Source organism: Cnephaeus nilssonii (genome assembly GCF_951640355.1).
Source record: "Cnephaeus nilssonii genome assembly, chromosome: 4".
NCBI lineage: Eukaryota > Metazoa > Chordata > Mammalia > Chiroptera > Vespertilionidae > Cnephaeus > Cnephaeus nilssonii.
Genome location: NC_137075.1, coordinates 64,650,237 through 64,669,881, shown reverse-complemented (window position 1 = coordinate 64,669,881; position 19,645 = coordinate 64,650,237). Strand labels below are relative to the sequence as shown.

The 19,645-nt window shown below is 44.1% G+C and overlaps 1 protein-coding gene across 1 annotated transcript; it reads left to right on the top strand.

Moving 5' to 3' along the window:
• The first annotated feature begins 4,684 nt into the window (after positions 1–4,684).
• PDCD7 (programmed cell death 7) lies at positions 4,685–18,873 on the top strand. The gene is made up of 5 exons (XM_079767897.1): positions 4,685–5,587; positions 9,505–9,643; positions 15,805–16,041; positions 16,285–16,372; positions 17,769–18,873. The coding sequence occupies exons 1-5, from the start codon at positions 4,733–4,735 to the stop codon at positions 17,890–17,892; spliced, it is 1,443 nt and encodes a 480-aa protein (XP_079624023.1). The 5' UTR covers positions 4,685–4,732; the 3' UTR covers positions 17,893–18,873.
• The last annotated feature ends 772 nt before the right edge of the window (positions 18,874–19,645 follow it).

Here is a 19,645-nt window from a genome sequence, read left to right as displayed (position 1 = left end):
CAACCTCCCCTGCCTTCCCTCTGAGGATTGACGGTCTGTTCGATCCTTCTATGTCTCTGGACCTATTTTTGTTCACCAGTTTATGTTCATTACATTCCACAAACGAGTGAGATCATGTGATATTTATCTTTCTTCAACTGGCTTATTTCACTTAGCATAATGCTCTCTAGGTCCATCCATGCTGTTGCAAATGGTAAGTTCTTTTTTTTACAGCAGCGTAGTATTCCATTGTGTAGATGTACCACAGTTTTTTAATCCACTCATCTGCTGATGGGCACTTAGGCTGTTTCCAAATCTTAACTATTGCAAATTGTGCTGCTATGAACATAGGGGTGCATATATTCTTTCTGATTGGTGTTTCTGATTTCTAGGGATATATTCCTAGGAGTGGGATTACTGGGTAAAATGGGAGTTCCATTTTTAATTTTATGAGAAAACTCCACACTGTTTTCCACAACGTCTGCACGAGTCTGCATTTCTACCAGCAGTGCACGAGGGTTCCTTTTTCTCCACATCCTCTCTAGCACTTGTTGTTTGTTAATTATAGCCATTCTGACAAGTGTGAAATGGTACCTCATTGTCATTTTGATTTGCTTCTCTCAGATGATTAGTGACTAAGCATTTTTTTCATATGCCTCTTGGCCTGTGTATGTCCACTTTCGAAGTATCTATTTAGGCCGAAACCTGTTTGGCTCAGTGGATAGAGCGTCGCCCTGCGGACTCAAGGGTCCCAGGTTCGATTCCCATCAAGGGCATGTACCTTGGTTTCGGGCACATCCCCAGTAGGGGGTGTGCAAGAGGCAACTGATTGATGTTTCTCTCTCATCAATATTTCTAACCCTCTCCCGCTCTGTAAAAAATAAATAAAAAATATTTTTAAAAAAAGAAAAGAAAAGTGTTTATTTAGGTCCTTTGCCCATTTTTTGATTGGATTGTTTATCTTCCTTTTGTTAAATTGTATGAGTTCCCTGTAAATTTTGGAGATTAAACCCTCATCGGATGTAACATTGGCAAATATGTTCTCCCATGCAGTGGGCTCTCTTGTTGTTTTGTTGATGTGTGTTTTTTTTGTTGTTGTTGTTTTTATTTTTGCTGTGCAGAGCTCTTTATTTTGATGTAGTCCCATTTGTTTATTTTCTCCTTAGATTCCATTGTCCTAGGATAGTGGTCGGCAAACTCATTAGTCAACAGAGCCAAATATCAACAGTACAACGATTGAAATTTCTTTTGAGAGCCAAATTTTTTAAACTTAAACTTCTTCTAACGCCACTTCTTCAAAATAGACTCGCCCAGGCCATGGTATTTTGTGGAAGAGCCACACTCAAGGGGCCAAAGAGCCGCATGTGGCTCGTGAGTCGCAGTTTGCCGACCACGGTCCTAGGAGATGTATGGGTAAACATTGCTAAAAGATATGTCTGATATTTTGCTGCCTATGGATTCTTCTAAGATTTTTATGGTTTCCCATCTTATAATTAAATCTTCTATCCATTTTGAGTTTATTTTTGTGTATGGTATAAGTTAGTGGTCTAGTTTCATTTTTTTGCATGTATCTGTCCAATTTTCCCAACACCATTTATTGAAGAGACTGTCTTGACTCCATTGTATGGTCTTGCTTCCTTTGTTAAATATTAATAGATGTGTTTTTAGATTATTGGGAAGGGAAGCGCTGAGAAAAATGGAGGGAAACATAACTAGAGGCTTATGGACATTTCCCCAGCACTGCCCCTTTATCTTCTACCTCATCACTGTCCTCCTGTTTCTCAGATCATCTCATCCTCATACAAACAAAACTCCCTTGAACTCACATCCCCTTCACAATAAACTAAACCTTGGCCTTTCGTTTTTTACCAATTCCTTTCCAGGCTTTGATTTGAAGTGAGATGAGAAGTTATTGGAAGATTTTGCACAGAGAAATGACATAATGTCACTTAAGTTTTGAAAAACCATTCTGGTTGCAGTGTAAGTGAATAGATGATAGAGGAGCAAGGATTGAATCAGGGACATGTGGGACTATTATAATAAGCCTGCCAGGTGATAATGGATTGGACTAAGGTGGTAACAATGGAAGTGGAAGAGTAGATGGGTACCTATTTTTGAAAATCTGATGAGAAGGGGTATCCCATGTTCTTCAATGGGGAAACTCAGTATTTTAAAGATGTCTGTTACCCCTACATTAATTTATATATTTAATGTTCCAGTAAAACACTGGTAAGGTTTTAAATTAAAATTGACAAATAGATCTAAAATTCATATGGAAAAGTAGGTTAGAATGGTAAGTAAAATGATAATGTGCACTCATACGGTATGTTACTCTGTGTCACTGTTCATGTAATGCAACAATTCTAAGAGATTCTATTAACCCTTTTTATAGATGAAACAAGCCCAGTGATTAAGTAGCTTTCCCAAGACCATACAACTATTAAGTAACAAGATTTAATCCCAGGCATATTGGTTCCAGGGCCTCTCCACTTAACCAAGAGGTGCTGCCTATTCTATTAAAAAATTATAGCTTCACAAATTTAAGTGAATACCAGTGTATGAATGAACAGACATCAAAGGAAAATAATGTAAAGTTCAGAAATAGACCCCAAATATATATGGGAATTCAATATTGGAAATGGTATTTCAAATTAGGAAAAGAATATTCAATAAATGGTAATGACAGCTGAGTATCCATCTAGAAAATATAGGATGTCAAAAATGTATATACACACTTAGAATAATTATAAAGGCAGTGTTCATTAAAATACATTTCATTTTAAAAATTGAGCTATTAGCTGTTAAAATGTGTACACTTTGGGGGATACCCTATATAAAGTTAGAGCCATGCCTTACCTAATACGTTTTAAGATAAGCCTTTAAATGTTATGCAGAGTATTACAAGTTACTCAATACATAAGATACAAATAAATATTATGTAGAGTATTACAGAGTGTTTCTGAGAAATATGAGAGGTCTCTTGGGAAGTGGGGTCAGGCTTTGATTGGTTCTTTTCATGGGATAGAGCTGGGCTCTTACCCAAGAGGGCATCCATTACTTTTGCCCAGCTGGTGTGGGTCAATGGTTGAGTGTTGACCCATGCACCAACAAGTCACTGGTTCGATTCCCAGTCAGGGCATATGCCCGGTTGGCTGGCTCAATCCCCTCTAGGGGGCGTGCAGGAGGCAGCCAATCAATTTTCTCATCCATGTTTCTATCCCTCTCCCTTCCTCTCTGAAATCAATAAAAATATATTTTAAAATACTTAACATATAACTGCCATATGACTCAGCAGTTACACTCTGGGCATTTACTCCAATGCAATGAAGGTTTATGGTCACAGAAAACCCCGCATGCAAGTTTTATAGCAGCTTTATTCGTGATAGCCCCAAAGTGGAAATATCCTTCAACAAGTGATTAAACCAAGTGTGGTTTAACTTTACCCTCACTTTTTTTGCACACTTTTATTGCAATAAAAGGGAACACTATTAATACAACAACCTGGATGAATCTCCAAAGGATTATACTGAGTGGAAACAGGGAGTCCCAAAAGGTTATGTACTATATGACTCCATTTATATTACATTCTTGAAAGGACAGAAGTTATAGAAATGGAGACCGGGTTAGTAGTTGCCGTTAAAGGGAAGTGGGTGTGACTATAGGAGGGCAAATGAGGGATCCTAGAAATGATGGAAATAAATGTTCTGTATCTTGACTATCAATGCCAACATCCTGGTTGTGATATTGTACTACAGCTTTGCAAGATATTACTATGTGGAGAAACTGGGTTAAGAGTACACAGGATCTCCCTGTATTATTTCTTACAACTGCATATGAATTTACAATGATCTCAAAATAGAGTTTAATTAAAAAAACAAAACGACAATCATGTAGCATGGCTTTCCCTCCCCCTTCTGCTTAAAATCCCCCAGTAGTTTCCCATTGTTCTTAAAATATGAGACCCTGCACGCTGTATCTCTGTTCACCTGCCAGGATCACCAGGCTCCCTTCAGGCTTTCTGTGCTCCATCCGCTCTGGCATTCTTTCAGTTCCCCCGCTAAGCCTCCTCCTACCTCCTAGGGGGCTTTTGCAAATGCTGTCCTTATCTGAACCGTGTTTCCCTCTCTTCTATTTAACTCCTACTTATCCTTAGACCTTAAACGAAGCCTAACATCCTTGGGACAACCTTTCCCCAACCTTTCTAAGTCAGATTCTTCTGTAAGCTCTTCTTGCCCTGTGCTTTCCTCTTTGGTAGTACGTATATTCACTGCGGCACTTTCACATTTGCTTGCGTAATGACTTGATTAATGTGTTTGCTTTATTAGACAGGCAGTTCCACCGGAGAGGATCTGTATCTGTTAGTCTCGCTGTCTGCAAAGCAGCTGGCTTCACACCTACAATGATCATTAAGAACACGCCCTACTAGCCGGTTTGCCCGGGCGGGGCTCGTGCTGCAGGCAACCAATGGATGTGTTTCTCCCACATCGACGTTTCCCTCTCCTTTTCCCTCTCCTTAAAAATCAAAGGAAAAACGGGTGAGGATTAAAAAAAGAACAACAACAACAACAAAGAACAGTATTTTTTTTTTTTTTTTTAAAAAAGAGGAACTGTATTAATTGAAGGATTGCATGAACGCCCACCCACGCGCCGGGCGGGTCACACTGGAGTCGCGCGTGACAGACGTCACTTCCTCCCGGAAGACACTTCCTCGGGAGACCAGATTCTGTCACTTCTCAGACCTCCGGTGGTGGCCATGGCTCTGCCGCCCTTCTTCGCCCCGGGTCGGCCGGGCCCGCCGCCCCCGCAGCCGCTGCCTCCCGCTCCCTTTGGCTGTCCGCCACCGCCGCTGCCCTCCCCGGCTTTTCCGCCGCCGCTTCCCCAGCGGCCCGGCCCCTTTCCGGGGGCCGCCGCCCCCTTCCTCCAGCCCCCGCTGGCTGTGCAGCCCCGAGCGCCTGGGGAAGCCTCCCGCGGCGGCGGCGCCTTCTACCCGGTGCCGCCCCCGCCGCTGCCTCCGCCGCCGCCTCAGTGCCGACCTTTCCCGGGGATCGACGCCGGCGAGCGCCCGCGGCCGCCGCCTCCAGGCCCGGGGCCGCCCTGGAGCCCGCGCTGGCCTGAGGCGCCGCCGCCCGACGTGCTTGGGGACTCGGCCCTGCAGCGCCTGCGCGACCGGCAGTGGCTGGAGGCGGTGTTCGGAGCCCCGCGGCGAGCGGGCTGCCCGGTGCCCCCGCGCGCGCCGGCCGGGCCCACCCTGGGTGAAGTGCGCGCGCGGCTGCGCGGGGCTCTGCGCCTAGTGCGGCGGCTGCGGGACCTGGGCCAGGCCCTGCGCGAGGCTGAGGAGGACGGCGCGGCCTGGGCCCTGCTGCACGCCCAGGCGGCGCCGCTGCGCGCGGAGCTGGCTGAGCGACTCCAGCTGCTGACCCAGGCCGCCTATGTGGGCGAGGCTCGGCGGAGGCTGGAGAGGGTCCGGCGCCGCCGGCTGCGGCTCCGCGAGAGGGCCCGGGAACGCGAGGCCGAGCGGGAGGCGGAGGCCGCGCGAGCTGCGGAGCGCGAGCAGGAGATTGACCGCTGGAGGGTCAAGTGCGTTCAGGAGGTGGAGGAGAAGAAGCGGGTAAGAGCCGCGGTTGCGCACGCGAGTAAGGGTAGTGGCGTTTGGAACGTGAAGGGGCACGAGGCTTTGCGCTATTTCCCAGCGCTAAGCCTCCTTATCTTCATTTGTAAAGTAAAAAGACAGTTTAGTTTGCCTTTCCGACCTCGTATCTCCGTATTGATTGCGTGTTAATAATGAATAGTAGCAACACCAGTGCTCTATGTGCACTGCAAAGCCCTGTATACATTATGTAGGAGGATTACACAGTGCCGTTGCAGGGATGACGGATCTGCACCGACATTCTGACACCAGCATTCAACACTAACGAGCATCTGGTGCTTTTATTTTTTAAAGTACATTTTTATTGATTTCAGAGAGGGAGAGAGAGATAGAAACATCAATGATGAGAGAGGATCATTGATCTGCTTCTTCCTGCACGCCCCCTACTGGGGATCGAGCCCGGCACCCCTGGCTTGTGCCCTGACCAGGAATTGGTGACCTCCTGGTTCATAAGTCCCCGCTCAACCACCGGCTGGACCCTAGGTGACTTGAAAAATACAATACATAGAGAACGCGTGACCTTTCCTTAAGGAACATATATCCTAATTAGCTAATGGGTCAATAGTGATGATTTCCCCAGAAATCCTTTGTTTACGAATTTTAAACCACAAATCTTGAGACTCAACAATGGTGTGTTTTTTTGAGCACTTACTATATACTAGGCACTGTGCTAAGGTCGTTACATACACCAGATCTTGAATCCTGGTAATAACCCTGAGAGGTAGGTGGTGTTATCCCAGTTTTACAGATTAGGAAATTAAGGCATAAGGAAGTTAACCTGCCAACAATCACACAAATTGGTTTGTGGCAGTTTCACTTCTGATTTGAGCCCATGTTGTGTGATTCGAAAACCTGTTAATCTCAGGCTCTTAAGTGGGTACCAGAGTGAAACTGGAAATAGGTCAGGTAGTTGTTTAAGACATTGTCATTACTTTTGAATGCTTCGACTTACCCCCTTACTGCACTCCACTACCAGCTAGTGTTTCCTCCTCCTCCTCCTCTCCCTTCTCCTGGTGTCTGCTACTGCCCTAGAGTCTGATGTAACTCCCCCTCTGAAGTGTATTGATGTCAAGCTTTTTCTTCAAGCCCTCCAAAACACCAGTGCTTTTAAGAATTCTTGGAGGCAAGGCCTTAATCTAAGAGAGTTTGAGTCAGTTCAGACATTTAGTGAGGGCCCATTAAGTTCCAGACCCAGTGCAGGGTGCTGGGGATAGAGATAAATAGGACATAGTGCTTTTCGTTGAGGGGTTTAGAGCCCCCTGGGGTATCATGTCTGTATAGCATTGTGTGTTAGGATTTCACATGTAGGTGTTGTCGGAGCCCAGAAAAGAAATATCTAATCCTTTGGGGAAGGTGTCAGGGAAGGTTTGGATGATAAAGTAACAACTGAACTGAGTCTTAAAGGAAATGTCAAAGCCAAGTGAGAGCAACAGGTGCATTTCAGGCAAGAAGAGTGAAACAGCATGGTAGCTGAAATGGTGCAGGTACAGTGCTAATTTGAGAGATGGGAAAGAGAGATTTAGGCAAAAGCATCTTCCCTACCACCTATGGTGAGGATGTTAGAGACAGAGTCCTTTGAGTAGTGGCTTAGAGTAACCAGAATTATTTATCTACATGTGAACCAACTTAAGGAGAGTACAATAGGGTCTTTAGATGTTTGAAAGGCTGTCATGTTGAAGGGATTCTTGGCAGTAGAGTATTTTAGGTTGTCACTGAGCATTGTAGAGTCCTGGGCTTTTATAACTCCACTAGAGGCCCGGTGCATGAAATTTGTGCACTGGGCGGGGGGAGGGGTGGTCCCTCAGCCCGGCCTGCGCCTTCTCGCAGTCCAGGAGCCCTCAGCGGATGTCCAGCTGATGGCGTAGGCCCGCTCCCCACAAAGTCAGACATCCTTAGCACTGCTGCGGAGGAGGGAAAGGCTCCCGCCACCGCTGCTGCGCTTGCCAGCCTTGAGCCCGGCTTCTGGCTGAGCAGCACTCCCCCTGTGGGAGTGCACTGACCACCAGGGGGCAGCTCCTGTGTTGAGCATCTGCTCCCTGGTGGTCAGTGCGTGTCATAGCGACAGGTTGTTCCGCAGTTCGGTCGATTTGCATATTAGCCTTTTATTATCCTCTCTAATAAAATGGTAATATGCAAATTAACCATCACTATGCTACATAAACCACGCCCACCAGCCAATCAGGGCGAGTATGCAAATTAACCCCAATCCAAGATGGCTACAGCCACAGAGAGCAAGGTTTCCCAGGTAACAGAGGAAGTCAAGCTTTCCATAGCCGTTGCAGGCCTAAGCCTCCACTCAAGCTACAAAGTTTCAATTATAGAGGTAAACAAATTCAAACAAATGGCGGCAGACTGGAGCTTGAGAGAGCAGGCCAGGGTTGCCGGCGGCAACAGGGGCAGCAAAGCTTTCCGCACACCCTGGCCGGGCTCACCCGCTTTAAGGCTACAAAGTTTCAATTATAGAAGGTGAATTAACTGCCACAGAAATGGCTGCCGCACTGAGGGAGCAGCAGGCTTGGCTCTGCTCCAGGCTACAAAGTTTCAATTGTAGAAGGAAAATAAATTCCAGATACCAAGGCCTCCCCTTGGGTTGCCAGGGGGGCGTGGCCGGCCTGCAAACCACCACAGGCCCCTCGCTCAGGCCGCCCCACACCCCAAGGGAACCCCACCCTGTTCCGGGACACCCTTCAGGGCAAACCAGCTGGCCCCCACCCATGCACCAGGCCTCTATCCTATCTAATAAAAGAGTACTATGCAGATTGACCATCACTCCAACACACAATATAGCTGCCCCCATGTGGTCAAAGATACTGCCCCCATGTGGACACAAGATGGCCACTACAAGATGGCCAGCAGGAGAGGGCAGTTGGGAGGCACCCGGCCTGCAAGGGAGGGCAGTTGTGAGGGACCAGGCCTGCAAGGGAGGGCAGTTGAGAGGGACCAGGCTTGCAAGGGAGGGCAGATGGAGGTGATCAACCCTGCAGGAGAGGGCAGTTAGGGGTGACCAGGCTGGCAGAGGAGGGAAGTTGGGGGCAAACAGGCTGGCAGGGGAGCAGTTAAGCATCAACCAGGCTGGCAGCGGAGTGGTTAGGGGGTGATCAGGCTGGCAGGCAGAAGCGGTTAGGGGCAATCAGGAAGGCAGGCAGGCAAGCAGTTGGGAGCCAGCAGTCCTGGATTGTGAGAGGGATGTCCGACTGCCCGTCGGACATCCCTCCAGGTGTTCCAGATTGGAGAGGGTACAGGCTGGGCTGAGGGACAACCCCCTGCCGTGCATGAATTTCGTGCACCGGGCTTCTAGTATAGGATAAGATTCCTTATCTTCCCTGCTAGCCTCAATCTTTGGATCCAGGTGTCTGCTTTTTTTTTAAGTCTTCACCCAAGGATATGTTTATTTGTTTTAGAGAGAGGAAGTGGGGAGAGAGAGAGAGAAACATTGATCTGAGAGAGAAGCATTGATTGGTTGCCTCCTGTACATGCCCCGACTGGGGATTGAACCTGCAACCTAGGTATGTGCCCTGTTCAGGAATTGAACCTACAACCTTTTGGCGCACAGGACAATGCTCCAGCCAACTGGGACCCCCGGCCAGAGCCAGGTGTTTGCATTTTTAATGAGAGCCCCAACTTAACAAGGTAAGTTGAATGCAGATGTTCCTTGGACCACACTTTAGAATCTCTGAGGAAGAAACAAAGGCCAGTGTCCACGTGGAAGTTGCAGAGAGGATAATCCTTTGGCTGGACCAGTGTAGAGAGGTGTTTTGGGCATGGCCCAGGAAATTGGGGTGTAAATCCAGTAGAATCTTTCTTAACCCTGGGACTGTCTGATTCTCTAAAATCTCACTGCTGGGCAGCTGTTCTCATGGGCTCTCTTTCTTCCCCAGGAGCAGGAACTTAAAGCTGCTGCCGATGGTGTCTTGTCTGAAGTGAGGAAAAAACAAGCAGACACCAAAAGAATGGTGGACATTCTTCGGGCCTTGGAGAAATTGAGGAAACTCAGGAAAGAGGCTGCAGCAAGGAAAGGTAACCGTGGCTTTGCATTTCTTCCTTTGTTCCCGTTCCTTCCCTTTCTTTACCATAGCGCTTGCCCTTCCCCAAAAATTTTGAAGGAAAATGCTTGATACTTCAAATTTTTCACCCAGTAGGATAACTGAGCTTGTCAGCAGTATCTCAGAACCTTTGAAGTAGAAACCCTCTGATGTTTAGCTCTTGGTAGCCAAGGTTGAAAGAGAGGCAGGTGTGGGAACCCACTGCACCATCTTCCCCTGGACTCATCATTTCCACACCAGGCATTCCTGGCCACATTTTTCTGAGTAAGGTTGACAGGGCTGGTCGCTTTACCCATGTGCCAAGGTGAAAGCTATCCTATCCTGTCCTTACTTGAGGCTTCAGAAGGTGTTGAAAACTTGGCATGTTCCTTCAGATCCATTTCAAATCTGAAACATGGATATTTGAAGAGGTGTGAATGGGATTTGGCTGGAGGGCCCTCAGTCCCATTTTTGCTATTTTAAGATCTCACTATCCTTCAAAACCAAATTTAGATGTCATATCTCCCATCCTTCTCTGCTCTGGGCTCAGGTGACCTCATGCTCCTTCTCACTTGCAACTGGTTTGGGCCGGCTTAGTAGGTTGTAGGCCATTGACATTCACCAGTGATATTTGAGAGTACACAAATTAGCAAATACCATGACAGCAAATGAATTCCTCTGTGTGGTTTAAAATATAATGAATGAGCCCTGACCGGTTTGGCTCAGTGGATAGAGCGTCGAACTGTGGACCGGAGGGTCCCAGGTTCGATTCCGGTCAAGGGCATGTGCCTTGGTTGCGGGCACATCCCCAGTAGGGAGTGTGCAAGAGGCAGCTGAATTGATGTTTCTCTCTCATCGATGTTTCTAGCTCTCTATCCCTCTCCTTTCCTCTCTGTAAAAAATCAATAAAATATTATATACATACATACATATATATATATATATATATATATATATATATATATATATATAATGAATGAAAACTGTAATTCAGACCCTTACTAAAAAGTTTTGTTGGGCTCTAGCTGGTTTGGTTCAGTGGATAGAGCGTGGGCCTGCGGACTGAAAGGTCCCGGGTTCAATTCCAGTCAAGGGCACATGCTTGGGTTGCGGGCTTGATCCCCAGTTGGGGGCATGCAGAAGGCAGCCAATCAGTGATTCTCTCTCATCATTGATGTTTCTGTTCCTCTCTCTTCCTCTCTGAAATAAATAAAAATATATTTTTTTAAAAAAAGTTTTGTTGGGATGTGACCATTGTGCGTTCAGCCAGTCTTACTCACTAGCTAAGTGATGAGCTTCTGCATGCCAGCCCTTAGAGTGGCTGATTCAGATTCAGGCCTCAGAATCAGATGATTCTGTAGGGCATTTGTGAATCATCTACTTTGGGTCATCTAGATTTGCTTCTACTGTGTCTACCCATGCCTCATCCTTATGAGAATGTAAAACTTGAGGGCTACTATTTAATGTTCCTCTGCTCCATGTCCTCTGTGAGGTGAGTGTCAGTAATATTCTGCCAAGTGAATTTATCAGCATAATTTCTCACTGTTAGTCTCCCCTCTATTTGGTCCAAAAGAAAGGAAATTTTAGGAGGAATTATGGTCTATATAATAAGCAGGCTGTGTGGAGGTAATTGACTTGAATGTAAAATGATTTGCTAACTAGCAGCTGGTTGCCTTGTGTACTTTAAAAGAAAACAAGCAGCTTCCTAACTTCTCTCTTCAAAGCATATGTACCTCCAAGTAAGTGCTGAGAGAATGAGGTTGGATATGTAAGTAGGGTCACATCACAAAGTGTCTTATGGGCCAGGCTAGACTTCTCACCTATGCTTAAAGCTGAGGGGAAGATCAACCAAAGGACTTGTATGCATGCATATAAGCCTAACCAATGGACAGACAGCAGGGGGGTGAGGGCATGAGTGAGGGGATGGGGAGGTAATGGGGGAATAAGGACACATATGAACACCTTAATCAATAAAGAAATTTTTTAAAAAAGCAAAACATAAAAAAAAACAACAACAACAAAAAATAAAGCTGAGGGGAACCACTTAAAGATTTCAAACAGAGTGAAATGATGCCAGATCATTGCTGGCGGCAGAGCAGAGAAAGGTTTCGAGCATCTAGGAAGAGAGACTAATAAAGGCTGTCATAGTCTGGGCCAGGATAGTATGGGAGTGTGAACTAAGGACCACAGTTGGAGAAGAGTAAATGGATTTAAGAGGTATGAATAGTGTGTGTGTGTGTGTGTGTGTGTGTGTGTGTGTGTGTGTGTGTACATATAAATTAATAACTTGGGAAACTCAGTATGTGGGAGCTGAAGAAAAAAATGGCTTCCAGGTTGTAGCTTGATCCACTGAATGAATGATGATACCATTCTAAATGACCAGGAAAACAGCAGAAGTAGGCTTTGGGTTGATGAGTTCAGTTTGGGACCTGTTGAGTTTGAGATGCCTGTGGGACACCCTGGATAAGGATTCATTAGCATGTAAACAGACCTTAAAGAGGTTGTGTAGTGTGAAATGAGAGCCAGAAAGACAATATCAAGATGAATAAAGAGGATTCCACAAAAGAGATCAAGAGAGGTCAGAGAGATAGGAGGAAAAGGTAGACCCACTACCTTCTTCTGCAGAGTGGCAAATGTTCACAGAGATTGTGCAATCTTGGCACGTTTACTTAAACTTCTTTATGCCTTGGTTTCCTCATCTGTAAGGAGGGAATAATGATAGTACCTACCCATGGAGTGTTGTGGTGATGAAATTAGTAGACTTGAGTTAAGTGCTTAAAGCAGTCCTGGCACATAGTAAATGCCATACAAGTGTTTCATCTTATTTTTATTATTAAGTAATAAAAAGCTAGAGAAACATCCGTGGGAATTAGTGACTGTGCTAGGGGCATTTCAGGGGGTGGTAGAAGTAGAAGCCTGACTAAGGTAAAGATGGAGTAGGACATAAGAAAAGCAGACAGTGAGATGAACTCATTAAACATTTGCCTGTGAAGAAAAGGAGAGTACAAGATCAGCATCTGCCAATGTGTGTATGTGTGTGCGGGGGATGGGGAAAGGGGAGCTACCTTAGGTTCATGGGAAAAACTTGAAAATGTTTAAATCCTGAGCCAAGGAGTGAATAGAGGGGAAAGATCAGTGAAAAGCAGAGGAATAGTTGATGGCTCAAGGTCTTGGAAGAGGTAGTCAGATCCAGATCCCAGGTGGGGGGATTAACTTAAGTGGAGAAGAACCATCTTCTACTGGAATGAAATGAAGGGGACAATGATGGGTAGTAATGTAGTTGAGTGAAATTGGGGGCAGAAAGTTAAGGAATTTTCCTTCTTGGTGGCCTGTTTCCTCTGGGAAATAGATTAGAGGGTTTGCGCTGAGAGGCAGTAGAGAAGTAGGGCTTTCAGAGAGTGGTGAAATAAGCAGTGAGTGAGAGCCAAGCAGAGACCCATGGCAGTATGGTTACAGGGAGGTGCTATGGGCCCAGCTGATGTAACTATACTGGCACCAGGCCACATAATCAAATGGCTTCTCCCAGGAGCACTCCGCAGCGAGCACATGAGCACAGAGCACTGTGCTGTTGGGGTTTTGCTTTGTGGGTGACTACAAGTTTTGGTGAGAATAAATAGAAGATGGGCGGAATCGGATACATTAGATGAGAGATTTTAATGAAGTTCACAGAATCTTGAGGGAGAAGAAAATGAGAATACTGAAACGGTAGAAAGTTGTCAGAGAAGAGAATATTTGGGTTTAAGATTTCAGGGTGGAAAGTATTTTCTTATTATGCCAAGGTCCAAAGACCGGATGAGGCCCCATGGTGCAGGTAGCTGAAGGAATAAAGGCGGCTGGTATCTAGGAGCTGTAGGAATTGCAGAAGTAAGTGGTAGAGGTGGAGGAAACCTATGCCGTGTCAGCGCTTGGGGTCAAGAGGACGACTGAGTGAGAATGCCCTTTCCAAGGGAATGTGTCAGGGTGACCAGGAGTGATCCATGAAAGGTTGAGGGAGATATGGGTGGGTGGCGCAGGCCCAGCAACCTGAGATGGGAGCAGGCCACGGTTCCTTCTGCAGTCTGGAGGCACTTATGGGCTGATGGAATGTCTATATATTTTCTCTATATGGGAAGCTTTTAGTATTGCAACAGAGATTTGTATAGCTCACAAGCCTAAAATATTTACTATCTATCCCTTTACAGAAAAAGTTGCTATTCCCTGGGCTAGGTAAAGAAACTAAAAACATCAAATTACTACAAAACAACATAGTGACAGCTTAAATTTTCTGTGCATAAGAATTTTATGTGTATGTATATTTAGAAAGTAATAGCCCAGCAACTTAGTAGAAGATGGATTTGAGTTGTACAGTTTCCATTTCCAGTTGGGAAAAGTGAATAGAAACCTATTCAAGCAAAGCAGTCATGAAAATGATCTGGAGAAATCTTAGCCTTGAAGGAGAGAGAATTCCACAACTGCTTAGCTACTTAAGGAACCATTATTTTATACCATTATCAGCCAAAATTGAAAAATTAGTGCTCAAAGCTGGCACTGGCGGCAGCATAAATTGCCAAAACCCTGTTGAAAATCATTTGTTAAAGAAATAAATACTAATTATTTTCTTTGTGTCAGGTGTTAGGTACTGAGTAAATGTATAACTTTTTAAAGAAACAGTTTAGTACTATACTTAGGTTAGTCTTGAAAGTATTAACATTTCCATTATAGGAATAATCCATACAAAGGAAAAAAGTAACATGCCTAAGATTATTCATTGTAGCATTATATGATAACAAGTCATTTGGAACAGCCTAACTGTCCAGGACTAGAGCGCTTATTAAGTAAATTATGGTAGGTACATTGATTTGGTGTAACAGGATGGAGCCATTAAATAATTATAAGGAGAGGGAAAAAATGTAGGGAATTGACATGGAGATACGTAAGTTATACACATTTTACATTGAACTATGTGAAGTTGCTAATATATGGACAAAAACGTCTGGGGGATCAACATGGGGAAATAAAAAGGATTGATTATGTTAGCAGAATTAGGATTTTTTTCTTCCATGTATCTGGTATTGTTAAAATACTGCGGTAATACATACATTTTCATTTAAAACCTTTAAGGTCTGATAGGATTGACCACACATCATAACAGTGATGGCGAACCTATGACACGCGTGTCAGCACTGACACGCGTAGCCATTTCTGATGACACGCGGCCGCATGCCGAGGATGAAACATTTGCTGCTCCTGAGGATGAAACATTTGCGACTAGAGTCTTGGAGTTAGTTTTTTCCTCAAAGTGACACACTACCCGAGTTATGCTCAGTTTTTTGGCGAAGTTTGACACACCAAGCTCAAAAGGTTGCCCATCACTGCTCTAGGATGAATTAGCAGCTTTAGCAACTTTTTTATTGCAGGGCCATTATGGTAGTGAGTCACTATTGCAACTTACTTGAATATTCAATAAATTTCAAAAAGTTTTCCTCATGAAATTTTATGAAAACTTTCACATGTGTACAAAAATAGAATGCCTAAGTAAATTATTCATCATCAATTATGCCATTATCACATAAAATTAGTAATAATTCTTGCACATCACCTAATAACTAGTCTAAAATGTTCCCAGTTGTGGCTGTAGCTATGTTGTCTATAAAATTAGCTGACCTCACAATTAAATCAGGGTGACCACCATCCCAGATTCCCCAGGACACTGGGTTTTCAAGTGCTAAAACGGGCAAACTGACACATTGGTCACCCCACTCTCAGCAGCAGACTGTGAGGCCCGTTAAATGTATTTCTTCTCAGTATCCATATGTGCTTTCCCAGAACTTCACACTTAAAGGGAGAATTGTTCTTTAGCTGTGGGAATTTCATGATGAAAAATATAAGACAGTTTCTTCCTTTTGGGAGCCCACTCTCTAACTGCAGGATCAAAACCATTAGAAATAAAATCAAAAGTTAAGTGGTAGTCTCCAGAAAGAGGAATTAGAGAAAAAAGAAAGTCAGGGTGGGGTCAGATTAATTGGAGATTCAAATTGATCTGTGAAGAGGGATTAGAATTTATAAATTCTAAGCAAATTCATACTATAAGTAGGACTTTGAGTTGGCTCATTAGAACACAGATTTGGAGATAAGAAAAAGTTGTAACTAAAATGCCATTTGCATCTCTTTGCCCAGGGGTCTGTCCTCCAGCCTCAGCAGATGAGACTTTTGAGCATCATCTTCAGCGACTGAGAAAACTCATTAAAAAACGCTCTGAACTATATGAAGCTGAAGAGAGAGCCCTCAGAGTTATGTTGGAAGGAGAACAAGAGGAAGAGAGGAAAAGAGAACTAGAAAAGAAACAGAGGAAAGAAAAAGAGAAAATTTTATTGCAGAAGCGGGAAATTGAGTCCAAGTTATTTGGGGATCCAGGTAAGTGCCTCTGTAACCAGTGGAGAAAAGGACAATACTAGATTCACTTATTCTCATGGGTGACCTCAACCTAAGCTAAGAGATCGGTAGGCAACCATGACACCTAAACTAAATCCTGGAAATCATGGATAAAGATGAAACACGTTTGATCATATTGTCATCATAGGCTCAGTCATCTTGCCTTGAGAAATACACTCTGGATATGAAGTGTGATGGTGTGGTATTGTGCCTTTTCTTTTTCAGATGAGTTCCCACTCGCTCACCTCTTGCAGCCTTTCAGACAGTATTACCTCCAAGCTGAGCACTCCCTGCCAGCACTCATCCAAATAAGGTCAGAGGGGCACTCTCCATGTCGCCTGTATCTTTATTTTTTTAAAATTTCTAATGGGTTTATAGAAAGTTTCCAAGTGTTAGGGATGCCACAAACATCTGTTTAGTCCTCACTCATCCTTGAGAAATAGATGTCCCTATTTTAACAGGTGAAGAAACAAACTCAGGTGTGACTTGCCCTTTTGTGTTCTCCCAGGCTGTGCTGTTACATTGACTTAAAGTTCTCTTCTGCTGCTAAATAGACCCTCCCTGTATACTTGCCTATGGAGACTGTTTAAGACCCATGCTGCTGACTTTGTGAGTTCTTACAGGTCAGAGTCAAGAGAGCTAGGAACAGTTACATGCAGTTAATACTGAGCTATACTTTGCAGCTCTCTGGGCCTCACACGTTCCTCACCTATAAAATGAAGATGCTGGACTAGAATGTGGCCTTCAAACTTTGGCAGTAGTACTCTTCCCAAATGCAGTCTTTGGACAAATCAGTTTGTAAAACAATGAATGAGTGGGTTCCACAGGTAACTTAAATCTGTTATTGATTGGAAGCATTTTGTTGTTTCTAGACTCCAAAAGCATCTACTTGGGGTCTAGGGGTCTTCAAAGCCTGGTTTGAAAATCACGGACCTAAGTGATTTCTAAGGTTCTTTCCAAAGCTCCAACAATGCTCTTTTGCATACCAAGTTTATGTCTGGGGAAAGTGCATTTCTGGCTAATATACAAGTTTTAGCTTCTAAACATAACTACAGTCCATTCTTGTTATTTACAGTAGCTGTGTTCTATAAAGCCACAAACACTGAACGGCTGCTGCTCCTAAAGGAAATAAATGATTAGGTTTCTGTGGGCCTCTGGCCACATTTTCATCAACTGATCAATATGTAACATTGTTTTATGTGTATTTCTTTTTAAAGACATCTCATTTAATATATCTTTCTTAAAATATATTTTTTTTATTGATTTCAGAGAGGAAGGGAGAGGGAGAGAGATAGAAACATCAATGATGAGAGAGACCCGGCTAGCGTGGCTCAGTCAACCTGTGAGCCAATTCTCAGTCAGGGCATATGCCCAGGTTGTGGGCTCAATTTCCAGTGTGGGGCATGCAGGAGGCAGTTGATCAATGATTCTCTCTCCTCATTGATGTTTCTATCTCTCTTCCTCTCCCTTCCTCTCTCTCTGAAATCAATAAAATCATATTTTTTTAAAATGACTATAAGTTCTTTGGCGTTTTTCCCCCTTTATATGTATATTTAAGAAATGCAGTCTTTTGCATTATTCCTGATAATCTAGTTCTTTAGTACATCAGTCATTGAAAAGGTAAGTCCTGAAATAGAATATTTAGTTGCTGAACATCTTGCTAGGACTAAAACAAAAATAAACAGTTCTTCTATAATGTTCCTATTAAGGCATGATTGGGATCAATACCTGGTGCCATCTGATCATCCTGAAGGCAATTCTGTTCCCCAAGGATGGGTCCTTCCACCGCTCCCCAGCAACGACATCTGGGCAACTGCCATTAAGCTGCATTAGTAAAGACGCTCCAGGACTGTGGACCAGGCAACGCTCTCTGCGCTCTGAATATTAGTGATGCTGCCATCTTCTTGTGCTATAGACTAAACAACAACCTGGAAACTCCACATGGCATAGCCCTTCCCAGAAGTTCCATTTTCCTTCCATGCTCTGTCCTGGCCAAATGTGCTTTGGAATCGGATTAATACGGTTCTTTGGAAAGGCCCTAGGTGAACTGAGGCTATTGCCACTGAATTTGCCTCTGTTTTGAGGGGCTTGGTCCAGAGTGACTGGCTAATTTACTCAACTTCCTTGTGTGGCAGTGGTAAGTACATGCCATACACTCAATACAGGTGTGCTCTGGGTAGTTTAGTAGCCCTCCCCCCACTACAGAGTGTGAACGCAAGCTTGATGCAAAACCTCCATATCCTTCCTACCCGTGTGGCCCTCTAATTCCAGGAAGAAAGGGGGAAATGCTTTATCTGTGAAGCCCACTTTTGGTGCAGCTTGAGAGGCTGTGGGCTGCAGGCTGGGCTGGCAGTAAAGCTGGTGGCTTAGTCGGGTACTCATTTGGAGAACTCAGGACACCTGAAGAGTACCCGCACATACACTGGATCGTGTTTTAATGGGTGATGGCAACATGTTCCCTATGTTAGAAGGATCCTAATGAAAGGAACTGCTTTGTAAGTTCCCAGAGGTCTAGTTGTTCAGAATCCCTAAGGATAGAAATTTATTTCCCTATGGGAATAGGACCTTAACCTCAAGTACTCAGAAGGGGCCGATATAACTGTGGAATTTCTTAGGAATATTCACGTAGTGAAAGCTGGGGGAAAGCAGATAAAAATAATGAAGTTTATTTTTTTATATTCATTAATAAATAAAAGCTCTTGTGCCTGGAGATGATCAGTGATATAACATGTCAATTTTTCTGTTTTATTTTGCCTTTTGTCATTTACTGTTATTTATATTTCCAAAAACTTGAATAAATATTTTTATTTTTTAGTTTGAGCCTTTGCTCCCAATTTGTTGCCTCCCAAATCACTGCACACACTTTCACACTGATAAGACACATTTTCACTCTAAAATTCAAGTTTATTAAATAGGCACTTGCTAGAGGAGAGTGGATCTACACCCCCGAACTCTGTCTGTGGAATCCAGTTATGGGTAGGCTGGAAAGGATGCCATCAACCTTAAAATGATTTCAGAAGCTGTTGGGTGCAAGATGCTTTGTTCTTTTCTGTTGTTTAATTGGCACTGTGAAATTTATGTAGTGTGCATTACACAGTTAACAGTATATGAACCAGCACTCCAAAGTGTGTCTAAGCTCATAATCTGAAATCTGATGTGATTAGCTTCACTTGACCCCATAGGCTTGTGTGCCCTTTTGTTATAAATCTCCACCATTTGCTCTCTGAGGAGGTGCAGGAACATAGAAATAAAAGAGGACTGGTACAGTAGTTGTATGTTTGGGGTCCAGATAGCCTTGCCAGTAAGACAGCTGCATTGATGGGTCAGGGAGTGTAAAGCAGGGAGGGACTCAGGCAGCACAACCCAAGGAAAAGGTATTGAATGCCAGGTGGAAAAAACCATTCCCTCTTGCCTTTGGCAACTTCAGTGTTTTAATAAAGCGAGTGTTTTCTTTGTCCGGTTTTTGTTCTGTAAGTTTTTCTTGGTTTGTTGCCTTCAGTGGTGGTGGCAGCAGGCACTGATACTTTATGGGCTTAGAAAGAAAGACTTATAGTTGTATCTTTAACAAATGATTCTTCTGAGAATA

Coding starts and splice junctions, on each gene's coding strand:
- PDCD7 (XM_079767897.1), top strand. CDS start 4,733: ATGGCTCTGCCGCCCTTCTTCGCCCCGGGTCGGCCGGGCCCGCCGCCC. Junction 9,644..15,804: donor AGAGGCTGCAGCAAGGAAAG/GTAACCGTGGCT, acceptor CTCTTTGCCCAG/GGGTCTGTCCTCCAGCCTCA. Junction 16,373..17,768: donor CCAGCACTCATCCAAATAAG/GTCAGAGGGGCA, acceptor GTTCCTATTAAG/GCATGATTGGGATCAATACC.